Raw genomic sequence first — 23570 nt, 5'->3', positions numbered from 1 at the left:
GATTCCCCAACGCTGCTTCCCTCCCCCAATTCCCCAATAAAATCTTTAAAATAATAATAATAATAAAAACAAAGCCAAAAAAACAAACAAAAAAAACTGCTGACATTAACATCTGGATTTTCTAAGCTAGTTTACCTTCTAAAAGTTTCCAGTGAGGGGCATGGCTTTATACAACCGCACAATTAGCACCTAACACAGCATAAAGCACAGTATTTAAGTATTCAATAAATGCTTGAGTTAAGAAAAAGAAAAAGAGAGAGAGAGAGAGAGAGAGACTCCATTTTGAGCTTTTCTTAGAAAACTCAGTGTTATTAAAGTGAATATTGCAGAAGTAGGAAAATTATGTTTCATATAGGATCCATTAATGTAACCGTTCTCAAAGTGTGGTCACCATGCCAGCAGTTTCAGTATCACCAGTGAACTTATTAACAGAAATGAAAAGTCTCTGAGCCCCTCTCTGACCTACAGACTCAGAAATTCTGAGGGTGGGAAGAAACTATATTTTTCCAAGTCTTCCATGGATGGCTGGTGCCAACTAAAGTGTGAAAACTGCTACATTAAGGACATGGTTCTCAGTCTTCAGACCCTCCACACTCAAAATTATTAAGAACCCCTAAAGGTTTTAGTGTATAGGTTATAACTATCCACACTTGCCATATTAAAAAATAAAAGACATTTAAAAACTATTCATGAATTAATTTTAAAATAAACCCCTTCATGTTAATTATTCATATGAACAGTTTTTCTAATGAAAACCACAAAAAAATTTAGTGAGAAGGCATTGTTTTACATTTTTGTAAATCTCTTTAATGACTTCGCAAAAGAAAGCAAGCATCTCAAGTCTTCTGTATTCAATCTGTTCCCTTGTTTTGGTTGAAGTATATGGGAAAAAACCCCAGGCTCATACTGATGATGTAGTTGGAAAGAGGAGTATTTTAATAGCCTTTTCTGATAATAGTAAATATTCTTTGATACTACCCCAAAGTAAGCGGTAGTTTCTTAAAAATTAGTTGTGGGCCAGCCGAGTGGCTCAGTTGGTTAATAGCTTGCTCAAGAGTACGAGCGCTGAGCAACAGCATCGCTGGTTCGATTCCCACATGGGCCAGTGAGCTGCACCCGAGCTGAACTGCCGCTGAGCTGCCAACAGGTGGCAGGATGGCTCAGCTGGTGAGAGCATGTGCTCCTAACAACAAGGTTGCCTGTTCGAGATGGTGGGCTACACCCGCCGGCAACTAAAGACTGAACTCCACCTTGAGCTGAGCTGCCGCCCAGGTGACTCAGTGGATACAGCCTGCGTTCTTCACAACCAGGTTGCTGGTTCGACTCCTGCATGGGATGGTGGCTACACCCACCCGCAACTAAGACTGAACTCAGCACTTTGAGCGGAGCTGCTGCCCAGATGGCTTAGTGGATACAGTATGCGCTCTTAACAAAAAGGCTGCTGGTTTGACTCTCACATGGGATGGTGGCTACACCCACCCGCAACTAATTGAACACAGCACCTTGAGCTGAGCAGCACAACTGGACTTGGAGCTGAGCTTGCTGCGCCCTCCACAGCTAAGGTTGAAGGACAACAACTTGGCTGTTCCCCTCCCCCAATTCTCCAATAAAATCTTTAAAAAAAAAAATTACTTTCAATGTAGAATCGAAACTTTTTGTGCTTTTACATTAAAATCCATTGGTCTTTCTTGCACTTTGAATGTCTCTTTTACCCATGAAAAATTCTATAACATCAATGTATTGCTTATCTGGAAAATAAGAGCTTACTGAGTTATGCAGATCTGCCAAATGTTGACACGTTTCCTTAATTTCCTTACATAATATTGACAAATGTGATTTTTTGGAGGATGCCGCAAATCTAATCAAAGAAGTCTTTACCATATTGTGAAGCTGTTAAGCTCACAGTGGTGGAAACAAGTTCTCTAAAATTTTAATTTTCACTCGAAGCTCAAGTTTTATCATTGGCAACAAGTGCTATTATTTGTTTTCCTTCAAGAGACAGGATGGCTTTGTTCACTGTCAAGAAAATACCTGCCAATAACCAAGTCTGAGTAATCATACTTGGATTTGTCCTTTCAAGTTATAACAATGGTGTTCCATGAAACAGAAGAGCTAGCTAGCTAAGGTTGCAGCTCAAACAATCACCATGCAGTCAGGTGCTTTATGTGTGCTTCCCATTTCATCAGACATTAAAAAAAAAACCAAAAAACTTTACTCAAAGGGTCAAGATACAAGTAAATAATTTGTGCTGCTTATCACAAACATTTTTCAGTGAAACTGTCTTTTTTTCTTTCCCCTGCAAATATGCGGTGAAGAATACAATGACTTGTGCTAAGGTGTGGCAATTTTGCCAGCCACTGCTTTTACACCTTCTGTGCAAATGTCAACACAGTAAAAAGGCAAATGGCACCTTGGTATTGTTATTAAAAATAGTTTTGATTTCACAGACCCCCAGGGTGTTTGAAAATTGCTGTTTTAAGAGCTCCTAAGAGAAAGATCTAGTTTCCCTACTTTGCTAGATACTTGCTTACAAGCTATCTCCCATACTAGACTGTGAAATAGTCGGATCTCAAGGTCTAATACAGAGTAAGACTCAAAGATTCCATCTTCATTGAAGGAGCCAATTCAGGGATGCCACTCATATGCAGGGTGCTTTAAGGACCAAAGCAAAGAGTAAAGATTTAAGCTGACTCAAGAGCTCCCACAACCCTTCTTCACTGAAATGGTTAGGACTAGAATAGTGAATACATCTAATTAGCACAGTTATTTTTAAAGCTACTCACTTGACAGAAATCACATAGGCACTCATAAGAAGTGAACAGAGGGACAAGGAGGGGCTTCTAAGCAGGGGACCGGGGTTCCAGAGGAATCAATGATATAGGCTAGAGGTTCTCTGAAAACTGTCAAGGTCTGTCAACTGACACCAATTGTCACTTGTAGTTTCGCTAGGTTTTCTGGTTCAGTGAGAGTACAGGGCTTTATGGGACCTATTCTCAGGGAACAACGGCAGTCAGGATCTCTGGTTACGGACTCTTATATTTAGACCGAGGTCTTTTGTGAGGTTAACTACCTTGGTAGCTACCCCACATTTGTTTTGCTCCCCTCTTGCTCCCTGCCCTAGTGATTGGCTGTGCACCATTACAATGAGAGTCAGTAGATACAGCACAAAGTGAATAAATCAAAAAGGAGAAAACTCGGCTTATCTTTTAAAATTAGAATGGTGATCACCAGAAGAATCCAAAACAAAAATCCATTAACAGTGATTCCTCTGGGTGAGGAGAAATTCAGAATGGAATAGAGGGGCTCTACTTTTTATTTTTCTGTGTTGTTTGAATGATTTTCACTATAGATAATACACTGCTTTTATGATCTAAAACAATTTAAGTAATAGCTCTATAGACAAAAACCAAAAGAGCCTGTGTGATTCATTCTAGCTGCAAGAAGGGAAGGAAGACGTTGGAAAATATTGCTTCCACTCTGAAGTCTGTCCTGTGAGGGAGCAAAACTCTCACGGAAAAGAAAGACTGAGGAGGCCGCCATCGAGAAGGGCTGCACCAGGAAGCGTGGCCTGCAGGGGAAAAACGCCCAACCTATGAGGCCGTCTGCTCCTTCCCACAGCAGGGCAGCAAGATGTGGTGGCCACAGGGGCAGCTAAGGGTCCCATCCTGGTGGCTACCACGGGCATGGCCCTGGTTAACAGTGATGTCAGCCAGTGAATACGGGCCAGGACTCAGGACTGGCTGCAGAGCGGCCATCCAGTTTCCTCGTCCTGCGGCGGGCGGATAGAGTTACCTTTCCCTCACAGAGCTGGGGCCATGATAAAATGAGGCCATGTGACTTAAAGTACTCAACAAGCTGCAAGGCAGGATGACTCTCTGGGAGTCAGACTTTCCATCTGTAAGATGTGAGGATGGACTATCCAAATAAGCTACTTTCGAAAACTGATCTCTTCTCACCGATTCTGAAAGGACCTTCCAGCAATATTGTCTCTGTAGGAATCAAACAAAACGTGGTACTGATCCCGGCTCCATTCCAGAACCACCTAAGAAAAAAAAAGAAGAGAAAAGGAAAAGAAATAATGTTTTATTTGCATCAAATAATAAGTGTTTATAACTTTCGTTTCAGTAAGAATTGCTAAAGGAACAGGTAACGCAATCAAAATTCATCCAGTGCCTGCTATATATCAGACCCAGTGCTCATTCCAGGTGAAGAAGCTACAATATAAGGATAGTTTATTTTCTATATATATATATATATATAAAAGCTCATATATATATATATATGAGCCACAGTTCCTGGCCTGTGGAAAGGGAAGGAGAATCAAAGAGATTTAAAAGGATGTGATGTGAGAACTGGGTCTTAAGAGAATGAGTTCGCCAGGTACAGAGAAAGGCACAGTGTCAGACGAGCATGTTCAAAGGCTGAGAAGCATCAAAGGCAAGTTCTCTGAGGGTAACTGTGCAGTTGGCTTTGACTGGAGCAGTTAGTCAACTGGAGAGAAACGGGGCTGGGAGGAAGGCTGGGCCCTGATGGTGAAGTGCCTGTAAGCTGTGGAGAGCAGAGGCACTGAAGGATTTTCAGGCAGCTACATGATCCATCCAAAACTTGGGGAAGACTTCTCACAGCACAGAAGACACGCTAAAACGGAAGACACTGACAAGATATGGGGGTGATGACCTTACTGCCTGTGAGCTGATGACCTTGCTAGGTATTGCAGGAGAAAACAAAGGGCTTTAGATAGGAGTTCCCTCATGTCTGCACCCCAAATATAACTCTACCCACACATGAGCCCATTTTCCCTTTCACTCCCTTTACCACAGAGGAAGTGTCCCTCCTCCTTGCAAACATCCCATCTCTGCCCATTTGCTCTGGATCCCATCAACTCATCTTCTCAAGGCCTTACCTCCTTTCACTTTTCCTCTCAATAGGATCATTCCCATCAGCATATAAGCACATTCCTGTCGTATCTCAGGAAAGCTTTCCCTTCACTCCATACCTCGCTCCAGCTAGTCCCTCTACTCTAAATTCTCTGCCTCTTTCAAGAGTTAGAGTCATCTGCCACTCTCCCATTCACTCTTCAGCCCTCACCATTTCAGTGGCCTTTCCAAGGCCCCCATGTTGTCAAAACCAGTGACATTTTCCTGATCTCTATCTTACTCAACTGGTAGTGGCTGCCCAGTTCCTCCTACCTGAACCACTTCCTTGGTTTCCCTCCCATCACTACGGTGACGCCTTCTCAGTCTCCTTTGCCAGCTCATCCTCTTCTCTCTGACCTTGAAGTGTGTCCTTTCATTCTCTTCCTCTTCCCAGAATGCCCTCCTTCCTGCCAAGGCTTCTTCCAGCTTTTCCTATTCCACCAACCACAGGATGTGGCCCTGCTACACTGAGCGGCTATGGGAGTCCCAATCATTTAGATTTCATTCTAGCCAGCACAGGGAGGGAAAGGGAAAGACATGCCCCTCCTACAAGGAAATTTCTTGGTAGCTGCACTTCTGTCTTTTTTGGGCAGTAGGTAGTCACGTGACAACATCTGGCTTCAGGGGAGGCCTTGTGGACCTATGTGCCCCACTACAATTGCTCATTTCCTTTGGTGGCATTCAGGTTTGTTAAGATCTGGCCTCTGCCTACCTTTACCACCTCACTTCACTGGCATGCCTCATAAACACCACAGATTCAACTAGTAATTCTCCCACTCAATGTACTGATTTTAAAACAACTGATTTTAAAAGGTGCCGATTTAAAAACTGAGGGTCTAATGTCCCTTGTACTAGGTTTACAAAGAGAAATAAGCTAAGTTCTCTGACTGCAGATAATTATAGCCAATTATTTTTAATAGAGGTTTACTGATGGCTATAGCCGCACTGAAGGAGCACCTGACCCTTTCTAGGAAGACACCAAAAAGACTCCCCTGAAGAAGCAGTGTCTTAAAGGACAAACAGGAGGAGTCTGTCAGCAGTTCAGCTGGGGAACAGAGGATGTGTTAGAGGGTTTGCAACCAGACTAGACAGGGGAGTGAGGAGAGGAAGAGAATCACGGGGGACGGCTAGGTTTTCAGTCTATCTGGTGTGAGTGACTGAAGAGAGAGTGGGGCCACTTACTGACACAGGAGGAACAGGTGGAGTGGGGATGCAAGCTGGTGAGACTCAAGATCCCCATTTTAGTAACGGTACATTTGAGGTTGTACATGCATCTGACTGGCCTCTCCAGCTGAACTGCAAATTCCTAGAGAAGGTGGAATGAGTTCTACCGTCAGCACCAGAAACAGCACCAAACCCAATGGCAGGCAAATAGCTCTAAAATGCCATCTACTTTGGTGATCACAGGATATGTTCTCTATTTTTAATAATATAACTGTATCAATGTGTATCAACTTACTGCGCTCAGACAGAAGGGACTGTCCATCAATATCCCTGTACCCAGAAGGTAGGAAGAAAACACGAGAGGGCTCACTTTGCAAAGGCTGAGAAATGCTGACATGCTGTATGTTGACACAACATGGCTTCCTCCATCAGATAATCTCACCATCTCCAAACCACTTTGGCGTATAAGAAAGAACAACAATAACAGCAAAGGTCCTTATCTAACACATTTAGGAACATTCCTACTAGTCCAGAATTGTGCACACTTAGATCTCAGGGGACGTAGCGGGGCTATGACTCAGGGGGCACAGGTTTTCATCCCAGCTCCGTCACTTTTATGAGAGATCTTGAGCAAGTTACTTAGTCTCTTTGGGCTGCTTCTTCATTGTTACAGTGAAAGAGGTCTGACCAAATCATCTTTGAAATCTCTTCCAGTCCTAAAAGTACATGACTAATGGAGAGGCAGAGCTGTGTAAATGGTGCACTTTCTTCCCTGTGCCCACATGTCACCTCCAATAGGACACCACGTCTCTTCTCATCTTCAGCCTCCTCTGGGCCTCTCGTCCCTGGTTCTAACCACATCCACATTTAAACTTGATTCTTTTCTGTTATAACCATTTCCCTTTTCTGCTTAAATCAATTGCTAACTAGACCCTATTAATGGAAATCTTGCCAAACTTTCTTTTAGGTGAATGAGTAATGTGTTACGTGAGGGATCAGAAAGGAGGCTTGCAAATCAAATAAAATTCATTTAAGGGTTAGTGTCAAATCATTTTCTTAACACGACCCAGAATGGGAAAAAAGCAGAAACCTGAATGGACAATTATCAAATTATTTATTGTGAGGTAAGCCATAATAGTAGAAATACCTTCCAAAGAACAAAGAAACCAAAAAACACTTAAACTTCTCATTAGATCTTGTTTTAAGCCATTATTAGCAACAAACAACAGACCAGAGCTTGGAAAAGTTAGAGAAACACTTATAAAATCAAGTCTCTTCCTCCACGAAGCCTTCCCATATTCTTCAGCCCAATCTGAATGCTTCCTTCTCAGAACTCGGGGTAACTTTTATCTCTATCACCTACTTGGAAATCAGTCACCCAAGGCCTTGTAACATTTCTTGCCTTGCATCACTTAGCTTTTTTATTGTTATATTTACCTTTCACCCATGTTAACATCTTGTCGGACCAATCAAGTTATAAACTGCCTGAAGATAGAGAACTACTTAACCTTTTTGCCGCCAACAGTCAGATATATCTGAATAAATATATCCAAGATTTTTACACATAAAATAATGTCATTTATATACAAAGCAGCTCAAATTGTTATTATTAAATGCATAAAATAGTCAAAATATCAACTTTTTGTTTTTTTGTGGATTTCTGACACATTTTGAAAAAATACTTGAAATCAGTTAACGCAGCGAAAGAGTTAAATTCTATTTATCATCTACTCATACCCAGTATATTTCACTGTATACCGTAATTTTAACAAATACCTGGTTACGGCAGGGGTGACATAAGAGAAGACTGGATTTGGGAATGGGGGACACCTTCTTGGAGAACCTCCCAGCTCTCCTACCAGTAGCTGTGTAACCCTGGGTGAGTTACAAATGTCCAGGCTTCAACTTCCTCCACTATGAACTTAAAGTACAAAATCTATCTCATCTGTTGGTTTGCGCTGCTGTAACAGGAGAGTGATTCTTACATGATGTGGGTGAGCAAAAGGTATGAAAAGCATGCTGGGAATACCAGAAGTCATTGGTAAAGTGTATTTTCCTGAACCATAATTTTTACAATGGCAAGACATTTAAAACATTATATTGGTAGTAATGCAATTTTTTTATGGAGCAATATGGAAAATTGACATAATTTTTACAGATACAATGTCAGCCTGCAAAAAATTTCTACTTGCCTTTAGAGTTACTCTTCCCCTCCACACCATCGCCCCCCCCCAACACACACACACACACACCTCTTCTCTACACTATCTTCCTCAGACTATTTACTTTTCTCTGCTACTAAGGGTAGGTTGTCCATAGAATTTAAGACACAGTGAACTAAAATACTACTTATTAAAATACTACATGAGCTCTGAAATACCTCATAAACAATGTTTTATTAGTAAGGACTTGTTAAAATCATCTAAAGGTAGTTTATTGTACTAAAAATGTTTATCACGGGCCAGCCGAGTGGCTCAGTTGGTTGAGAGTGCAATCTCTGAGAAACAGGATCACTGGTTCGATTCCCACATGGGCCAGTGAACTGAGCCCAAGCTGAGCTGCCAACAGGTGGCAGGATGGCTCAGCTGGTGAGAGCACGTGCTCCTAACAACAAGGTTTCCAGTTCGACTCCCGCATGGGATGGTGGGCTATGCCCACCCGCAACTAAGACTGAACACGGCACCTTGAGCTGAGCTGCCGACGGGCGGCCGGATGGCGACTGGACTTGGAGCTGAGCTAGCTGCGCCCTCCACAACTAAGATTGAAGGATAACAAGTTGGCTGTTCCCATTCCCCAATTCCCCAACACTGTTCCCCTCCCCAATTCCACAATAAAATCTTAAAAAGAAAAAAAAATGTTTATCACCTTTAAGAGTCCATTTTAATAATCATGGCTTTCAAGGTATTTAAGATCAATTGTTGGTCAGTTTTTACAAAATGGCAGCCAAAGTCAGTTTTAACATGTTTTTCGCAGAGGAGAAGGGCTGGGTACACACATCATGCCAAATGCTCATCCCACATTGAATCCTCCTAACAAGGGACCAACTCTGAGGGAGACACAAGGATGGCTCATTTTCCAAAGAGAAGATCCAGGCCACGTGGCAGTGTGTGATGGGGTTGAGATGTGAATCAACCCGACTCCAGAGCCCATGTTCCTGTTTAGCTCTGCCCAGGCTCTCTCGGCTTCACCTGGCTGCCTCCTCGGACACTTATTTGCACAGAGCGAGCTTTGTCAAATACACACTTAGGAACGTGGTCATTCTACCAGTTCTGAAGCTGGCGTGTTTATCATCCTTAATTCAAAGACTCAGAATTGCTTCCCCAGCATGTTTGTAAGTGACCACGATCACATAAGAAATTTGTCTTTTCCCTCAGCATTCTAGAATGTCTAACAGCCTTTTAACTGGTTTGTGTACACAAACGCTAAAATTTTCAGGTGATAAACTTTTTCAAGTTATAAAACTCGTACATACTTTCATTGAAGATTGTTATGATCCCAGATGTGATCAAATTCATGCCTGTGGTGGAATATAGTGAATGACATAAAAGCCCCATAATCCTTTGTATCAGAGGAATTCCCCTGTTAAGGGAAGGAGGAAGGTAATTATCGAGAAGAGAACAGGTATATCGTGCAGACCATAAGATGTACAGTCAGAAGACAAGAGTTTAAATCTGGCACTTATCAGTAAAATCTAGGGCACTTCTCTATTTTCAATTTCTTCTTTTGTAGAATGAGGATATTATTACCAGCTATTTCACAAGACTGTTTTGATAAGTAAATGAGATCTGAAAGTCCTACAGGGCTGTACAACAATACCTATGTGCAAACCATTCACATGTCTCTTAAAGACAGCATTTACAATGCTGCAATATTAACTGTTTAAATATGTGTCTCTGCCTCCACGAGTAACTCAAAGCCAGAAACTTGACCTCTTTTTTATTTTTATCCCCAGGTCCACGTACAGTGCCTGGCACAAAATCAACGAACATTCTAGAATGAATGAATATGGCTACTAGTTTCACAAGGCAAACATCTTCGAATAGCTTACCACTCCATGGTAAGTTTTCCTCTAGAACTTTCTGGATCCATTCTCAGACAGTCAAGGTCAAGTCTAAAGGACCAGAATTATAAAGAGATAACAGCAAGCCTAGGCATATAAGGATTTAAAACCCTCTCTGTAAAAAGCACACATTTCTTTCTCAATTTTCCAAGGGAAGAAATGTGACATGCTACCCTGTAAAACTTGAGATGTTGGGCTCTCTAACCTCAAGCAGTAAGAACTCACTTAAGTAACACTGACAGAGCTTTTCATACATTGATAATCACCAGAAGTCTACAATAGCCCTAGATTATAAAGGTTTTTCAGAGTTTCGGAACACAAAATTAATTTTGCATTAAAAAGCATTAAAAGAGAGACCAATATATGTATCTTGAAGATATTCTAAGCCTTGTCTTTTCTACTAACCCTCCTCCTCCTTTGATACCAATCAGGAAGTCATATCTACTCATCATCATAAGAATTTCCTAATCACATTTGATTAAGCATGCTCTTTTTGTTTTCCTGTCTTAGTCTGTTCGGGCTGCTGTGACAAAATACTACACCCTGTGTGGCTTATAAACAACAGAAGTTTATTTCTCCCAGTTCTGGAGGCTGGGAAGACTAAGGTCACAGTGCCAGCAGATTTGGCATTTGGTGAAAGCCAGCTTCCAGGTTCGCAAACAGCTGTCTTCTAGCTGTGTCACCTTACATGGTGGGAGGGGCGAGGAAGCTCTCTGGGGTCTCTTTTGTAAGGGCACGAATCCCATTCACGAGGATTCTATACTCACGACCTAATCACCTCCCAAAGGCCTCACCTCCTACTATCATCACACTAGGGATAAATAAAAAGACTTGCCAAAGTCAAGCAATAAACCAGCAATACATAATGCCAGTTTCCAAAACCAAAGACACCTTTCTTTCAGGCCTCTGTACAATTAAATAAGTCAATATTGAAAGTCTGTTTATTCTGAAGCATCACACTCAATGTGGTCTTTTCACCAGGTATCCAAGTATGCCCGTAGCCACCTGCTACCACTCTTTTCCACCTGCAATTCACCTTCCACATTACCTCTAAGCACAGATCTGATTCACCATTTTCTTGCTTCAAATCATTTGAATGATCCCCATTTTCTTCAGGATGTATCCAAATTTCTTAGCATCATTCAACAGACAAGTCGTAAATTGGCTTGTCACTGCCTGCCTCTTGCCTCTCCAGCTTCAACCCCAGGTAACTGCAGCCCTTCAGAACTACTTTTGTCCCTAAAATGTGACAGTGAATCCCACACCCACACTTTTACACCTATGGCATCCTTCACTTTAAGAAAAAGGGCGGGAAGGGTGGGGGCCTCCCCTTTCTTTCCTCAACCGTCTCCTTCAAGATCAAGCTCCGATGTCTGAGAAACTGTGTCTGAGAAACTCTGCCCAACTCCCATGCCTATGTCTTCAAGTTAATTTTTCACAGTGCACTTTAAGTTTTGTCTATTTGCTTGTCCATCTCCCTGTCTGGCAAGTGAATTCCTCAAGAGCAGAAAGAATCTGAACCATCTTTCTGTCTCTAGTAAGCAGAACAGCTGGTCCAGAGCAAACAGCTCTGTAAATTTCTGCCAAATTAATACCTTCTGAAATCTCGATAAAGAAGCTTTATCCAATTTGGAATCAATCAGAATAGGAAATGAAGTTAATGAAATGAGGTAATAAAGGGAAAAAAGGTAGTATCAAAGGGGAAAGGCAAATTAGAACCTAAAAGAAACAATTTTAGGATGCAATTTTAAAGTGGGCAGTATGGTTTTTAGTTCGATTGTAGAATGCATTTGGCTCTCCCTAGCACAAGTGTGACTTACTGTAACATTTTAAAAGATCAGTTATTTTTCCTGCTTAATTTAGTGCACATATGAATCACACATAGGCTGACTAATCGCCTGCTCAAGATACTGCATGTGGATCACAAGATTGGAACAATCCATCTAAAGGACAGTAAGAACTTCAAAAGATATGTCACGAATATACATAACCTATTACAGCTACACTTGTTTGTTACATTTTAGAAGGAACTAGAATAACATATGGTATTATAAGGTGCTGTCTGTATTAAATTTAAAACACACTTGCTCCCTCTGCTTTCACATCAACCATGATAAAGCACGCTCAGGCAACAAAATCATTGTGAACTTTTCTGTTCTAAGGAAAGATTATCGTATTTTGCAGTGTATAATGAGCCCCCGTGTATAATGCTCATCCAAGTTTTTGGCCCAAACTTTCAGGGGGAAAAAAATATTTCTCGTTTTAATTTTTTAATTCAAATTTTTATTTGTTTACATTTAGGTATTTGTTTTTTGTATTATAAAGGAATTTTGGCATTTATTTTTAAACATATTATGGTACGAGAAATTTTATGTAACAAATAATTACAAAACATGAGAACAGATAAAAGGCACAAGAAATTTTATGTACCAGTAACAAATTTACAATATTTACACATCACAGAAGGCCAAGAACTCTTGTCGTTGCAAGTTCCTCGTAAGTTCAACAAAACTGATTATCATATTATCATATTCCAGGGTATTATTTTGCATACGGATATCATTATTGATTTCTAGAGTTACACTTTAAACTCATAAACATAAATAAAAGAATGAAAAACATTTATATAGCTAAGGAATTAGTACTACCCATGTATAATGTGCCTCCTTATTTTTCCCTCACAAATTTGGGCAAAAAAAGTGCACACTGTACTTGGCAAAATACAGTATCATATTCAATGTGACCTGCATCAGTCCAGAAGGTAGGTCTCCTGCTGCTGTCTTCATGAGCATCATCACGGCCAAGGGCAGGACAGTCCTGAGATCCGACACTGGGCATTTAACTAGTATTTACTGCACACCTTGCCCCAGGCTCTATGCAAAGTGCCTTCTATATAGTAGGTGTCTCTTTTAAACCACTTTTCCTCTCTAGGCTCAATCACAATCAGTGAGCAAAACTAAATGAATTTTTATAAGTATTCATCGAGCACCTATAGTTAGGGTCTGGGAGAGCAAATGAACTTGTCTATCTTGCTCATTTTTGTATCCTAAGAATGTCTGGCACATAACGGAACAAAAAGGCCAGGTGGTCTCACCTTCAAAAGGTCTCAAATCTGTTCACTTCTCTTAATATGCCCGTCCACCAGCCTAGTCCAAGTCTCCCACTAACTGTCCTATAGACATTCTTGCTCCCTTCTCCCTCAAGGTTTCTCATCTTTGGCACTATTAACATTTAAGGCCGGATAACCCTTTGTCGTGGGGGCTGCCCTGTGCATCCTAGGATGTCCAGCAGCATCCCTGCCCTCCACCCCCCAGATGCCAGTACATAATAACCCTGGATGGGAGTCCCGTTGTTCCCAGGACAAACACCCACATCCTGAATGCCTATTCTACTAAGTGCTGGGAGCAGGGCACAGCCAACACACCAATCTCCTCTAGGTCCTCACTTCCTCCTGCTCCCCACCCTCCAGCCATGTGTTCACCTTCTCACAAGTACCCCAACTTCAAGACCTTCACGTGGTTTCCAGGGCCTGAACACTATTCACATCTGAGGCTGGATAATCTTTGCTGTGGGGGCTGTCCTGTGCATTGTGGATATTTAGCAGAATCTCTGGCCTCCATCCAATAAATGCCAGTAGCACCAATCCCACCCCACCCTCAGTCATGACAACCCAAAATGTCTCCAACCATTGCCAAGCGCCTCTTGGGGACAATTCTGACCCTTCAAAGCTGAGCTTAAACAGTATCAAGAAAGCTTCTCCTGACCCAGCCACCAGGCACATCGGGGTCTCACAGCTGGTCTCTCCCACAATTGTTAAGTAGCATTTAATGTCTGAATGGACCACCGGAGTATAAACTCCTTGTCTGCAGGAACCTGTCGGCTCTCTTCACTGCTCTATGCCCACGGGCCCCCCACAGTGCTCAAGAAAAAATGTACAAGTGAATTAATGATTCCTGCGCTCGGCTGTAGCACAGGGGTTCCAAGACAAGAAAGATACCATCTTTGCGCTCAGGATGCTGAGTACAAGAAATGGCAAATGCGTTTAATCTCCTGGGCAAGCTCAATGAACTGGTACCTGCATTGAGAAGCTGTGCAAATAGAAAGGCTTCTTCTAAGGCTCCAAAAATGCCAGATACCACAGTTCGAAGAGAAGTGTTGAACCAAGAACATGCAAAGTTTCCTGAGGAAGTCGCTGAACACTTGGTTTTTGGAAGCTGCTGGCATTCTGGGAATATGCTCCATCTCATCTAAAGGGAAGGGGTGGAAATCTCTTTCCCATAACCTCAAGCCCAGGAAAAGCACTCAGTGGGATGACCAGGAGAGCCCACTGCAGGTCTGTGCAGTTGGGTGGGTGCCACATCTGTTTCACACTGAGAAACAGGAAAGGCTGGCTGGCTAACTGCTCTGAGGACCAGTGAGAGGTGGCTGCCATGCTGGAATCAGCCCGCACTCCCCCACTCTGAGCTGCCAGGGCATGCTACCCCCAAACATGCCACCTTGGCATCAGGAATATTTCAAGCTGAAGGAACTGAGAAATAGCAGGCGCAGGAAGGATTTTCTGACCATCCCCTTTTATTAGAGGTGCCCTCTCTGTACCTAGAAGAAAGGAGTATCCTTCTCTCCGAAGACAGAGGGACGCTGAAAGGAATTCTGAGTGAGCAGGCCTGCATTTCCCCCAGCTCTCTATGCTTAGCTCATACCCTGTTTTGTCCTATCACAACTCTCCAATCTTCATCAAACCTGGCATTAAAAACTCAGGTTCAACATTTCTTTATGAAGGCTCCCACATCATGTAAAGCTTAGATGAAATAAATGTGTATGCTTTACTCCTGTTAATCTGTCTCTCACTACAGAGGCTTGCTGGCGAGGCAGCTGGAGATCGGGGAATCACAGATGTCTGGCCCAGGGTCTGAAACCTGACATCCCCCAGAAGAGGAGATGGCCAAGGAGCAAAGCCTGGGGAATCCAGCATTTCAGGCAGAAGGAACAGTGAGTGAGTGGGCAAGAAGAACAGGGAGGGTGGTCTTCGTAAAGATAGGAGGGAGAGTTCCCAAATGCATGGAGTGCCAGGTGCTGCAGAAAGGTCCGGGGAAGACTCTCCTCTCACATGCTAAATTTCATTAACAAGATCAACCAGTTAAGACCTCATGAGTAAGTCAAACCAAATACAGCTATCAAATTACCACATTAAAGATATATGTTGAATTGTTACTAAAAGATTTATGAGGGCACACTTGAGCTGGGTTTAACAAACTTCCGTATTAATACACCCACCCAAGAAAACAAGTTTCACAGATATAGAAATTTGCAAGATATTAAAAATGGAAACAACCTACTTTCACATACTCTATTAGAACAAAGCAAAGGGCTAACTAACAGCTATCACAGTCACAATGTCAACGTTAAGGCCAAGGACAGGAAATGGGTTTTGACTCAAGCCAGTGTCTAGGACATCTGTTGCTCTGGCCCTTCTCTGATAACAGCCTTGTGATCTCCCTCTGGGGAATCCCCTCTCGGATCATGTGGTTCATGAGACTGACAGCCCCGCTCACTACCCCAGCTCTGGGCATGGTCCAGGTGGTTAACAGCAAGGGCACTCATGACCTGGCTGGGCAGGCCACTCTGGGTCTAGCTGGCACTAGGAGGAAGAGAAGCTCTTTCTTTGCTGGGCTTACTAAAATGGTAGACCAGAAGCTGGAGTTGCTGGCAGCAATCTTTGCTCCCATGTAGGAAGAGACTGCCTGAGAACTAAACCTACGGAGGGGCAGAACAGCGACAAAACGACTCTTCTGATGAGATCATTTGAGCACTTTGACCCAAGCCTGCCAGAAGTTTTACCCTATATTTTTCAACTACACAAGTCAAAAAACTACCTTTTTTTCTTTTATTAAGCCAGTTCTGAGTTGGGACTCTGTTGCAACCAAGTGCTGCTAATACCAGCAGCAATTTTAAACCACTAATAACTCAAAAAGAAAAGGCTCCTGCCACCTTGCAAAAGTCTGTTTCGTCTAGGATGCTTCAACCCATAATTTTCTTCCCTCCTCTGATGTTCTAAGTGATTAGTGGGTACCGACTCAGGCATTCAATTACCTACTCCCTTGTACTGTTCCTCATGTTTATTTCATGGCCTCACCTCAACTAGACAAAGATGGTCAAGGGTGAGATATAATTCTTTGTATCTCCGATTGCACCTTCTACCTAGGTCAGCGTACAATCAGATGAATCATGTCTGAGAAAGAAAAGGTAGCTACAGGTGGTCTGCATCAAAACAGAAAACTCACCTTTATTGGAAATGAGCTTGAAGGGATGTTGGTTAAGATCATCCCAATTCATTCATTCATTTGGGTGCTAAGAATACAGCAGGGAATAAGACAAAGTCACTGCTTTGACAGTTAGCTGGGCTGTGTATCTCTCCCAACCCCACCCCCTGAAAGAGACCATTTAAAAAAGGCTCTGTGAGGTCACTGGCATTTTCTCTGCAGCACAAACTCCATTACATTCTAGTTCATGCTTTCTCATGTGAAGCACCCAATAAATGTATACTCACAGAACATTACAGCTAAAATGGGGGTCTTAGAAATCTAGTCTAGAAGTTTTAAAACATTATTTTTTTAAAGATTTTATTGGGGAATTGGGGGAGGGGAACAGACAAGTTGCTGTCCTTTTGCTCTTCAATCTAGTTGTGGAGGACGTCGCTTCACTGGCCCATGTTGGCATTATCATTGCGCTCTTCCCGGGTGAGGCAGATCAGTCGCGGGCTTCTGGATGGCCGCTCACAGCAGCTGCCAGCCACTCATGCTGGCTGCCAGTCACTCACAGTAGCTCATGGCAGTCCACTGCAAGCTACACCATCGCCAGCCACTCATAGCAGCCCTGCTCCAGATCGAGCTCTTGTTCACCATCTTAGCTGCAGAGGGCGCAGCATCACTGGCCCATGTGGGATCCGAACCGGGGCCCTGCTGCTCAGAGCTGGCGTCCCAAGCCAACTTTTAACCAACTGAGTCACTTGGCCGGCCCCAAAATATTATTTTTAACAACAAAAGCTTCCCCTACCCCCAAAAAGAAACGTATACAAAACAGGTACGAGTGGCTGCCCCAACCCAGTAGGCAGCTGGAATAACACAGTTTGGGAACCACTGAGCATCACAGTTTATAGTGGAGCTAGAACCGGGCCAGAGGCTGCCTCCCAACTCTCAGGCCAGGTCTCTTTCGACTTCACCTATTTGCTGCCTTCGGCAAAGAAAACACTCAAAATGTATCTGTTCAATGACTGAACTACTCAAATACAAACATGGCAACCAGTTTTTTTTCTTGAAATTGGGCCAGTACGAGAAACTAACTGGTCACCAAGACTGAACATAATGTGAGCTGGACCCAGTTTTCAATCTTCGTTTTCACTGAATAGCTCACTAAGCCAAAATGGCGGCAGAAAGCAGGTGAGCAAAGGGAGCAAGGAGACCCCGGGGAAAGTTACTGCCCACTTGGGGCAGATTCCGTCAGAATCTATCTGACTTCCTCACAGAAATTAATTTTTGGATATTAGTTTCCAAGCTTACTGCATGTAAGGAAGTGATATATTTTACTTACACACACACACACACCGCATGCACACAAATACACACACACACACACACCCAGCAGTGATCCACATTCTTCTATTTACAATCCTGAAATCCGGAAAGCTCTCAACAGTGAAAATCTTTTCGTTGTCTTATTTGGCAGCAAAACCTGACCTGACCTGAACTTATCTGGTGGCAAAACTTGGCCTAAGCTGACTTGAAGTTATTTATACTCTTCATTTTCTTCACTGAGAGCAATCAGTCATCTCTTCCACTGTAAAAGATGCTGATGTTTAATCATAGGGTAATTCAGTGGCTCCCAAAGTTTCAGATGAGAGATTGTGGATTTGTATATAAATAATGTATATCAATAATTCAACTAAGTAACGATGGCCCTGAAATTTTTACTTCAAAAGCTATGTTTTAAAGTCCAGACAATTATCAACCAACAGAGAACAAATATTTACATCAGGACTTTCTGAGGTAAAAAGAATCTGAAGAGCAGTCAATCTAGTGCCCTCATTTGTAGTTGAGAAAACTAGAGTCCCAGAGGCCACGTGACTTGCCCAAGGCAACTAGTTTACAACAGACAAGTTCTCACCCCAAGGCAATGCACTTCAGTGTACATTAGACCCCCACCCTGCCGGCCCTCCCTGTGGGTATGGGTTCAGCTCTGCTTGTGTGTGATCAGAGTTCCCAAGGGTTCTCCAGAAAATACTGGAGAACCAGTATTAAACTTAAGGGGAAATTTTTTAAAATGTATTTTTAAAATACATCCCTCCCTCATTTTTAAAAATGTGTTTTAAAATACGTTTCCCTCTTCTGTCTCGAAACTCGGATGAGTGTACAAATTGTTTACCAAAAAGTAGCAGCCAATGATAAATAATAGGCCTTTTATCCATTACAATTACTGAAGTTATGAACAACTTGGTAATATCAACTGATATTACCATTATGATGAGAATATTCTATTTCAAGAGTTTATTTCAAAATAAGGATTAAAGACATAAAACAGCTGATGATGATGATAATAGTAGCAGCAGTTACTACCATTTAATGAGAGTGTTGCATGCCAGGAACTGTGTGTATTACTTTATTTTATTTATTTTTTATTTTTTATTTATTATTTTATTTTATTTTAAAGATTTTATTGGGGAATTGGGGAAGGGGACCAGCCAAAGTTGTTGTTCTCCAGTCTTCGTTGTGGAGGGTGCCAATCGCCATCTGGCTTCCAGTCAGCAGCTCATGGCCTCTAAGTTCAAGGTGCAAGTTCAGTCTTAGTTGTGGGTGGGCGTAGCCACCATCCTATGCAGGAGTCAAACCCAGCAACCTTGTTGTTAAGAGCGCACGCCCTATCCACTGAGCCATCCAGGCGGTAGCTCAGCTCAAGGTGCCAAGTTCAGTCTTAGTTGCGAGTGGGCATAGCCCACCAATGAACAGGCAATCTTGTTATTACACCAGCTGAGTCATTGGCAGCTCAGCAACAGCTCAGCTTGGGCGCAGCATCACTGGCCCATGTGGGAATCGAACCGGTGGCCCTGATGTTCAGAGCTCGCGCTCTTAAGCCAACTCTTAACCAACTGAGCCACTTGGTCGGCCCTGTGTGTATTACTTTATATACAGATCTTATTTAGTCCTCACTATCAAACCTGCAAGGAAGGTATTCTTGCCTCTCTTTTAAAGATGAGGATGCTGTGGTTCAGAGAGGTTAAGTATCCTTTCCAAGATCAGACAAGGGACAACCTGGGCTATTTGACAGATCATAAAGAGATGTGCTTAAAAGTACATCTCTGGGGCCGGCCTAGTGGCGCATTAGTTAAGAGCTGGCTTGGGACGCCAGCTCTGAGCAGCAGGGCCCCGGTTCGGATCCCACATGAGGGCCAGTGATGCTGCGCTCTCTACAGCTAAGATGGTGAACAACAGCTCGACCTGGAGCTGAGCTGCTGTGAGTCGCCGGCAAAAGTGTAGGCTGCAGCCCCTGCTGCAGTGGGCTGCCATAAGCTATCATGAGTGGCCGGCAGCCAGCGTGAGCGGCCAGCAGCCAGCGTGAGCTGCCAAGAGCCGCTGTGAGAGGCCGTCCAGAGGCCAGCAACCGATCTGCCTCATCCGGGAAGAGCGCAATGAAATACCAACATGGGCCAGTGAAGCGACAACTGGCCCTCTACAACTAGACTGAAGAACAAAAAGGACAGCAACTTGTCTATTCCCCTGCCCTCGATTCACTAGCACTGTTCCCCTCCCCCAATTCCCAAATAATACCTTTAAAAAAAAAAAGTACATCTCTGGGGCCACATACTGCCTTGGTTGGAAGTCCAGCTGTGCCAGGAACTGGCTAAATTAACTTGTGCAAGTGCCTCAGTTTTCTCACCCGTAAAATGGGTATAATAATAGTACCTATCTCACAGGGGTGATGCGAGGATTAAATGAGTTAATGTAAATAAAGCAGTTAAAAGACTGTCTGGCACCTGGTACACCCTATGTATTAGATGTTATAATGATCATGAATACTGGTTGGCATCAGCATTGAAACCCGGATCTGCCTAATCTGGCGGTTCTTCTTTCCCCTGAACAAAATAAATGAACAAACAAAACAGAAACAGACTCATAAACACAGAGAACAAACTGATGGTTGCCAGATGGGAGGAGGTTGGAGGACTGGGTGAAAAAGGTGAAGGGATTAAAAAGTACATATTGGTAGTTACAAAACAGTCGTGAGGATGTAAAGTACAGCATGGGGAATATAGTCAATAATGTGTAATAACTATGAGTAGTGTACAGTGGGTACTAGACTCATCACTTCGTAAATTATATAAATATCTAACCACTATGCTGTACACCTGAAACTAATATAAAATAATATTGAATGTCAACTATAATTGAAAAATTTTTTTTAAAGTTTTTCTTTTGGTCAACAATAAACAACCAGATGTTGAATACATAAAATGAAAAAGTCTAACAACTGATTCCTTTAAGTTACCTTCACACTGCAAGGGTGTTAATAAACAGCTAATTTAAATTACTCAGGGCCAAAACAACTGTATCAGCAATAAGACTTACCTATGCATCGATTCAGTCACTAGATTAAGTTGCAACACACAAAACAAAGATAGAACAGCAGGTGGTATATTAGTGACATATTCCACACTTACAAGGACAGGGCATTTTCTCACCTTACTTATTAAATTTATTTTTATCAGCCCCTAGACCAAGAACTACTAAAAGTGTACACCTGGAAATCATGCCATATCATTCATTCACTTATTAAACAAACATTTAGACTGCATACTGTGGCAGTACTTGGCACAGTATTGCTTGGGCCAGGGTTACAGTAGTTAAACAGACAGTACTCTTCATTATGGAGCTGACAATCCTGCATGGGTCCAGGCTTCAAGCAAATGTATACTGTGGCATTTCCAAAAACCATTCAGTTCATTTTAAAACCTTTTGCAACCTCGTATACATACACACACACACACATACACAAGGAGGCAGATTTCTGACTTGAAAATACAACTTTTCTCCCAGTTGCTTTCTGTTTTAAAAAGCAGGGTACTCTAAAATCACATGCATGTGGTACTCTTCCAGTTCTAACCTACTCACCGTCACTGCACACTTATTTATGATAAGGAATACCGTATTAGAGGGTCAGTAATTAAATAACTATCCAACCTAAACCAAAGGGCTGTTTCATTGAAGGCTATGTTTAAAGTGTATATCCAGAGGGATACAAAATCTATGAAACCCGGGGATTTCCACCTCCTAAGCCTGCGGTTTGGACCCTCTGAGGAATGTATAGTCTGACAGAACTACTTCTTTATTGCACATTAACTAAGAGCAGATCAAGAAAGGCCAGGCAAGTGTGATCTGGAGTCTAAATTATTAGCCTATCCTATGACCCCAATGGCTTGCGCTGGCTCCCGAGAGGTCAGGGTGCTGGAGTCCAAGTTCATTCCGGTGTCCCGGTCACACGAAGGGGCCCTAGCCGCAGGTGATCCCTCGGGGTAGGGAAAAGTGTTTGGAGCTACCAAGAGATTTCTCACATCAGTGTGTGCACATCTTCCAGTAGGGCCAACTGAAGATGTACAGCTGTTCCAAATGACAGAGCAAAAAATGCACAAAGTCCCCTCGCCCAAGTAAGTCCTTTAAATTTGGGGGCAGCACACTCTCCCCACCGCAAATTCACAGGCAAAGAAAACACACGCCCCTTGGACAAAGTTTCGAGATCAGGGAAGAAACTAGATTAAGATCAAGTGCCTTTGTCAAAGGTGAACAGATTAGAAGGGTGACACCCCCGGAGAGAAAACGGTGCAGGAAGGGCAAGGAATGAGGATATGGAAGGAGAATTTAGGAGTGAGAAAAGACACCAACTCTTGGTCGTGGGAGGGGGCTTCGTGAAAGATTCCTGAGGGACAACGTCAGATGACTCGGGGACTCTGCAGAAAACACCTGGAAGGACTGGGAATCAGCGCCTATCCCCACAAACCGCCGGGAGGACGAGAGAGCTCAACCCCAGACGCTGAAGCCCGAGCCTGGGGACGAGATCGGAGCTCTCCGCGCCTCCGGGCAAAGGGCAGGCTCTGGGACTTGTCCCCAGAGCGACAGGGAGGATGGGGAAGCAAATGTCCAGCGCGCCAGGGATCGGGGTGCCCCGGGGCTCCGCGGGGGCAGGGGCGCCGCGAGATCGCGCGGGGTCAAGGCCCGGGCTCCCGCGCCTCTACTCACCTCTCCGAACTGGAAGGCAGAGACGATGGTGACAACGACGCCCACGAAACAGACGTAGAGCCCATACCTGTGGGACAGGCAGGTATAGGTCTGTCTCTGTAGGAGCTTGAGCAGCATCACCCCGGCCGCCGCCACGCCACGCCTGGAGGAGCCAGAGCCGGAGCCGCCGCCTCAACGAGCCGCCATTCAGCGGCCACAATCGGGCCGCCGCGCTCAGGTCACAGCCTCCGGCAGCCGCGCATTGCCGCTCCGGGGACCGACAGCCGCTGGGCTCCGCGCCGCGGCCGCCGCTTCCGGGAGCCGGGAACCCACGCCCTCCGCGCAGCGGAGGCGGACCCGCGGCCCGCAAGGCGGCCGTCGCCACCCGGGTCTGGCCCGGCGAGAGACTGCGGCGGCTGGGCTGCCAGCGCCACCTGGAGGGCGGAGGGGTGGAGGGCAGGCGAGCGTCCTCCCGGTCTGCGCGTGCGCGGTGGCTCTCCCGTCTGAGCTGCGGACCTGGGAGACGCTTTGGGCCGATCCCTGCAAGGTCTCTGTGCCACAGACGGCACTATAATGCCATGAATACTTTTGTGCACAAACTCCTTTCTTCATTTACAATACTTGGGAAATTATGGTTTTTCACAGGGTTGAGAGGAGATGCTTTATGGGACTTCCTTCCCCTCTGGCTCTCTAACCACATTGCTTGAAAGTGGAAACTTTTGGGCTAAATGTGCCAAAACCAAAATTCACTCATTCATTTATTAATTAACTATTTAGTGTCCAGTGCCTGACATAGTGCTCGGTGTCTGTTTTTTAGAAATGAGCTAAAGTTGGCCACTGTTCCCAGAGAGTCTAGTTGGGAAGATAAACACGTAAACTGCTAAGTACAAAAACGTTGTGTTAGAAATCGTGTGATGTGTGTGTGGGGGTGGGAGGGTGGAGGTGCACGGTGGTAAGGGTGGTCACCTATGCAGGGGTGATCAGTTATTTCCACTTTAGCTCCAGGTAATTTCTAAAAGGGCCTACCCTCGACACCTCTTATTTGGGAAAGAGGTTTGTTTGTTTTCACTAAATATACCCTAGTTAATATGATTTTTCTCTTGAATCTAGTCAGGGAAACAATACACTTACCCAGTGTTGCTGTCATTTATAGCATTTTTATTTTTATTT

The 23570-nt window shown here is 43.7% G+C and overlaps 1 protein-coding gene across 2 annotated transcripts in view; it reads right to left on the bottom strand.

Moving 5' to 3' along the window:
- GNPTAB (N-acetylglucosamine-1-phosphate transferase subunits alpha and beta) overlaps positions 1–22796 on the bottom strand; it is a 65082-nt gene extending 42286 nt beyond the window's left edge. The window contains exons 1-2 of one of the 2 annotated variants that reach the window (XM_019651896.1): positions 22422–22796; positions 3957–4042 (exon numbers count right to left, since the gene is read on the bottom strand). In XM_019651896.1, coding sequence (XP_019507441.1) covers positions 3957–4042; positions 22422–22538 — 203 coding nt within the window. In that variant the 5' untranslated portion in view covers positions 22539–22796. The remainder of the gene's footprint in view (positions 1–3956; positions 4043–22421) is intronic. The other variant, XM_019651897.1, reaches the window with a different exon arrangement.
- Positions 22797–23570: the final 774 nt, after the last annotated feature.

This window comes from Hipposideros armiger, unplaced genomic scaffold (assembly GCF_001890085.2).
Source record: "Hipposideros armiger isolate ML-2016 unplaced genomic scaffold, ASM189008v1 scaffold_168, whole genome shotgun sequence".
NCBI classification, from domain to species: domain Eukaryota; kingdom Metazoa; phylum Chordata; class Mammalia; order Chiroptera; family Hipposideridae; genus Hipposideros; species Hipposideros armiger.
This window is presented reverse-complemented; position numbering and strand designations above follow the sequence as displayed.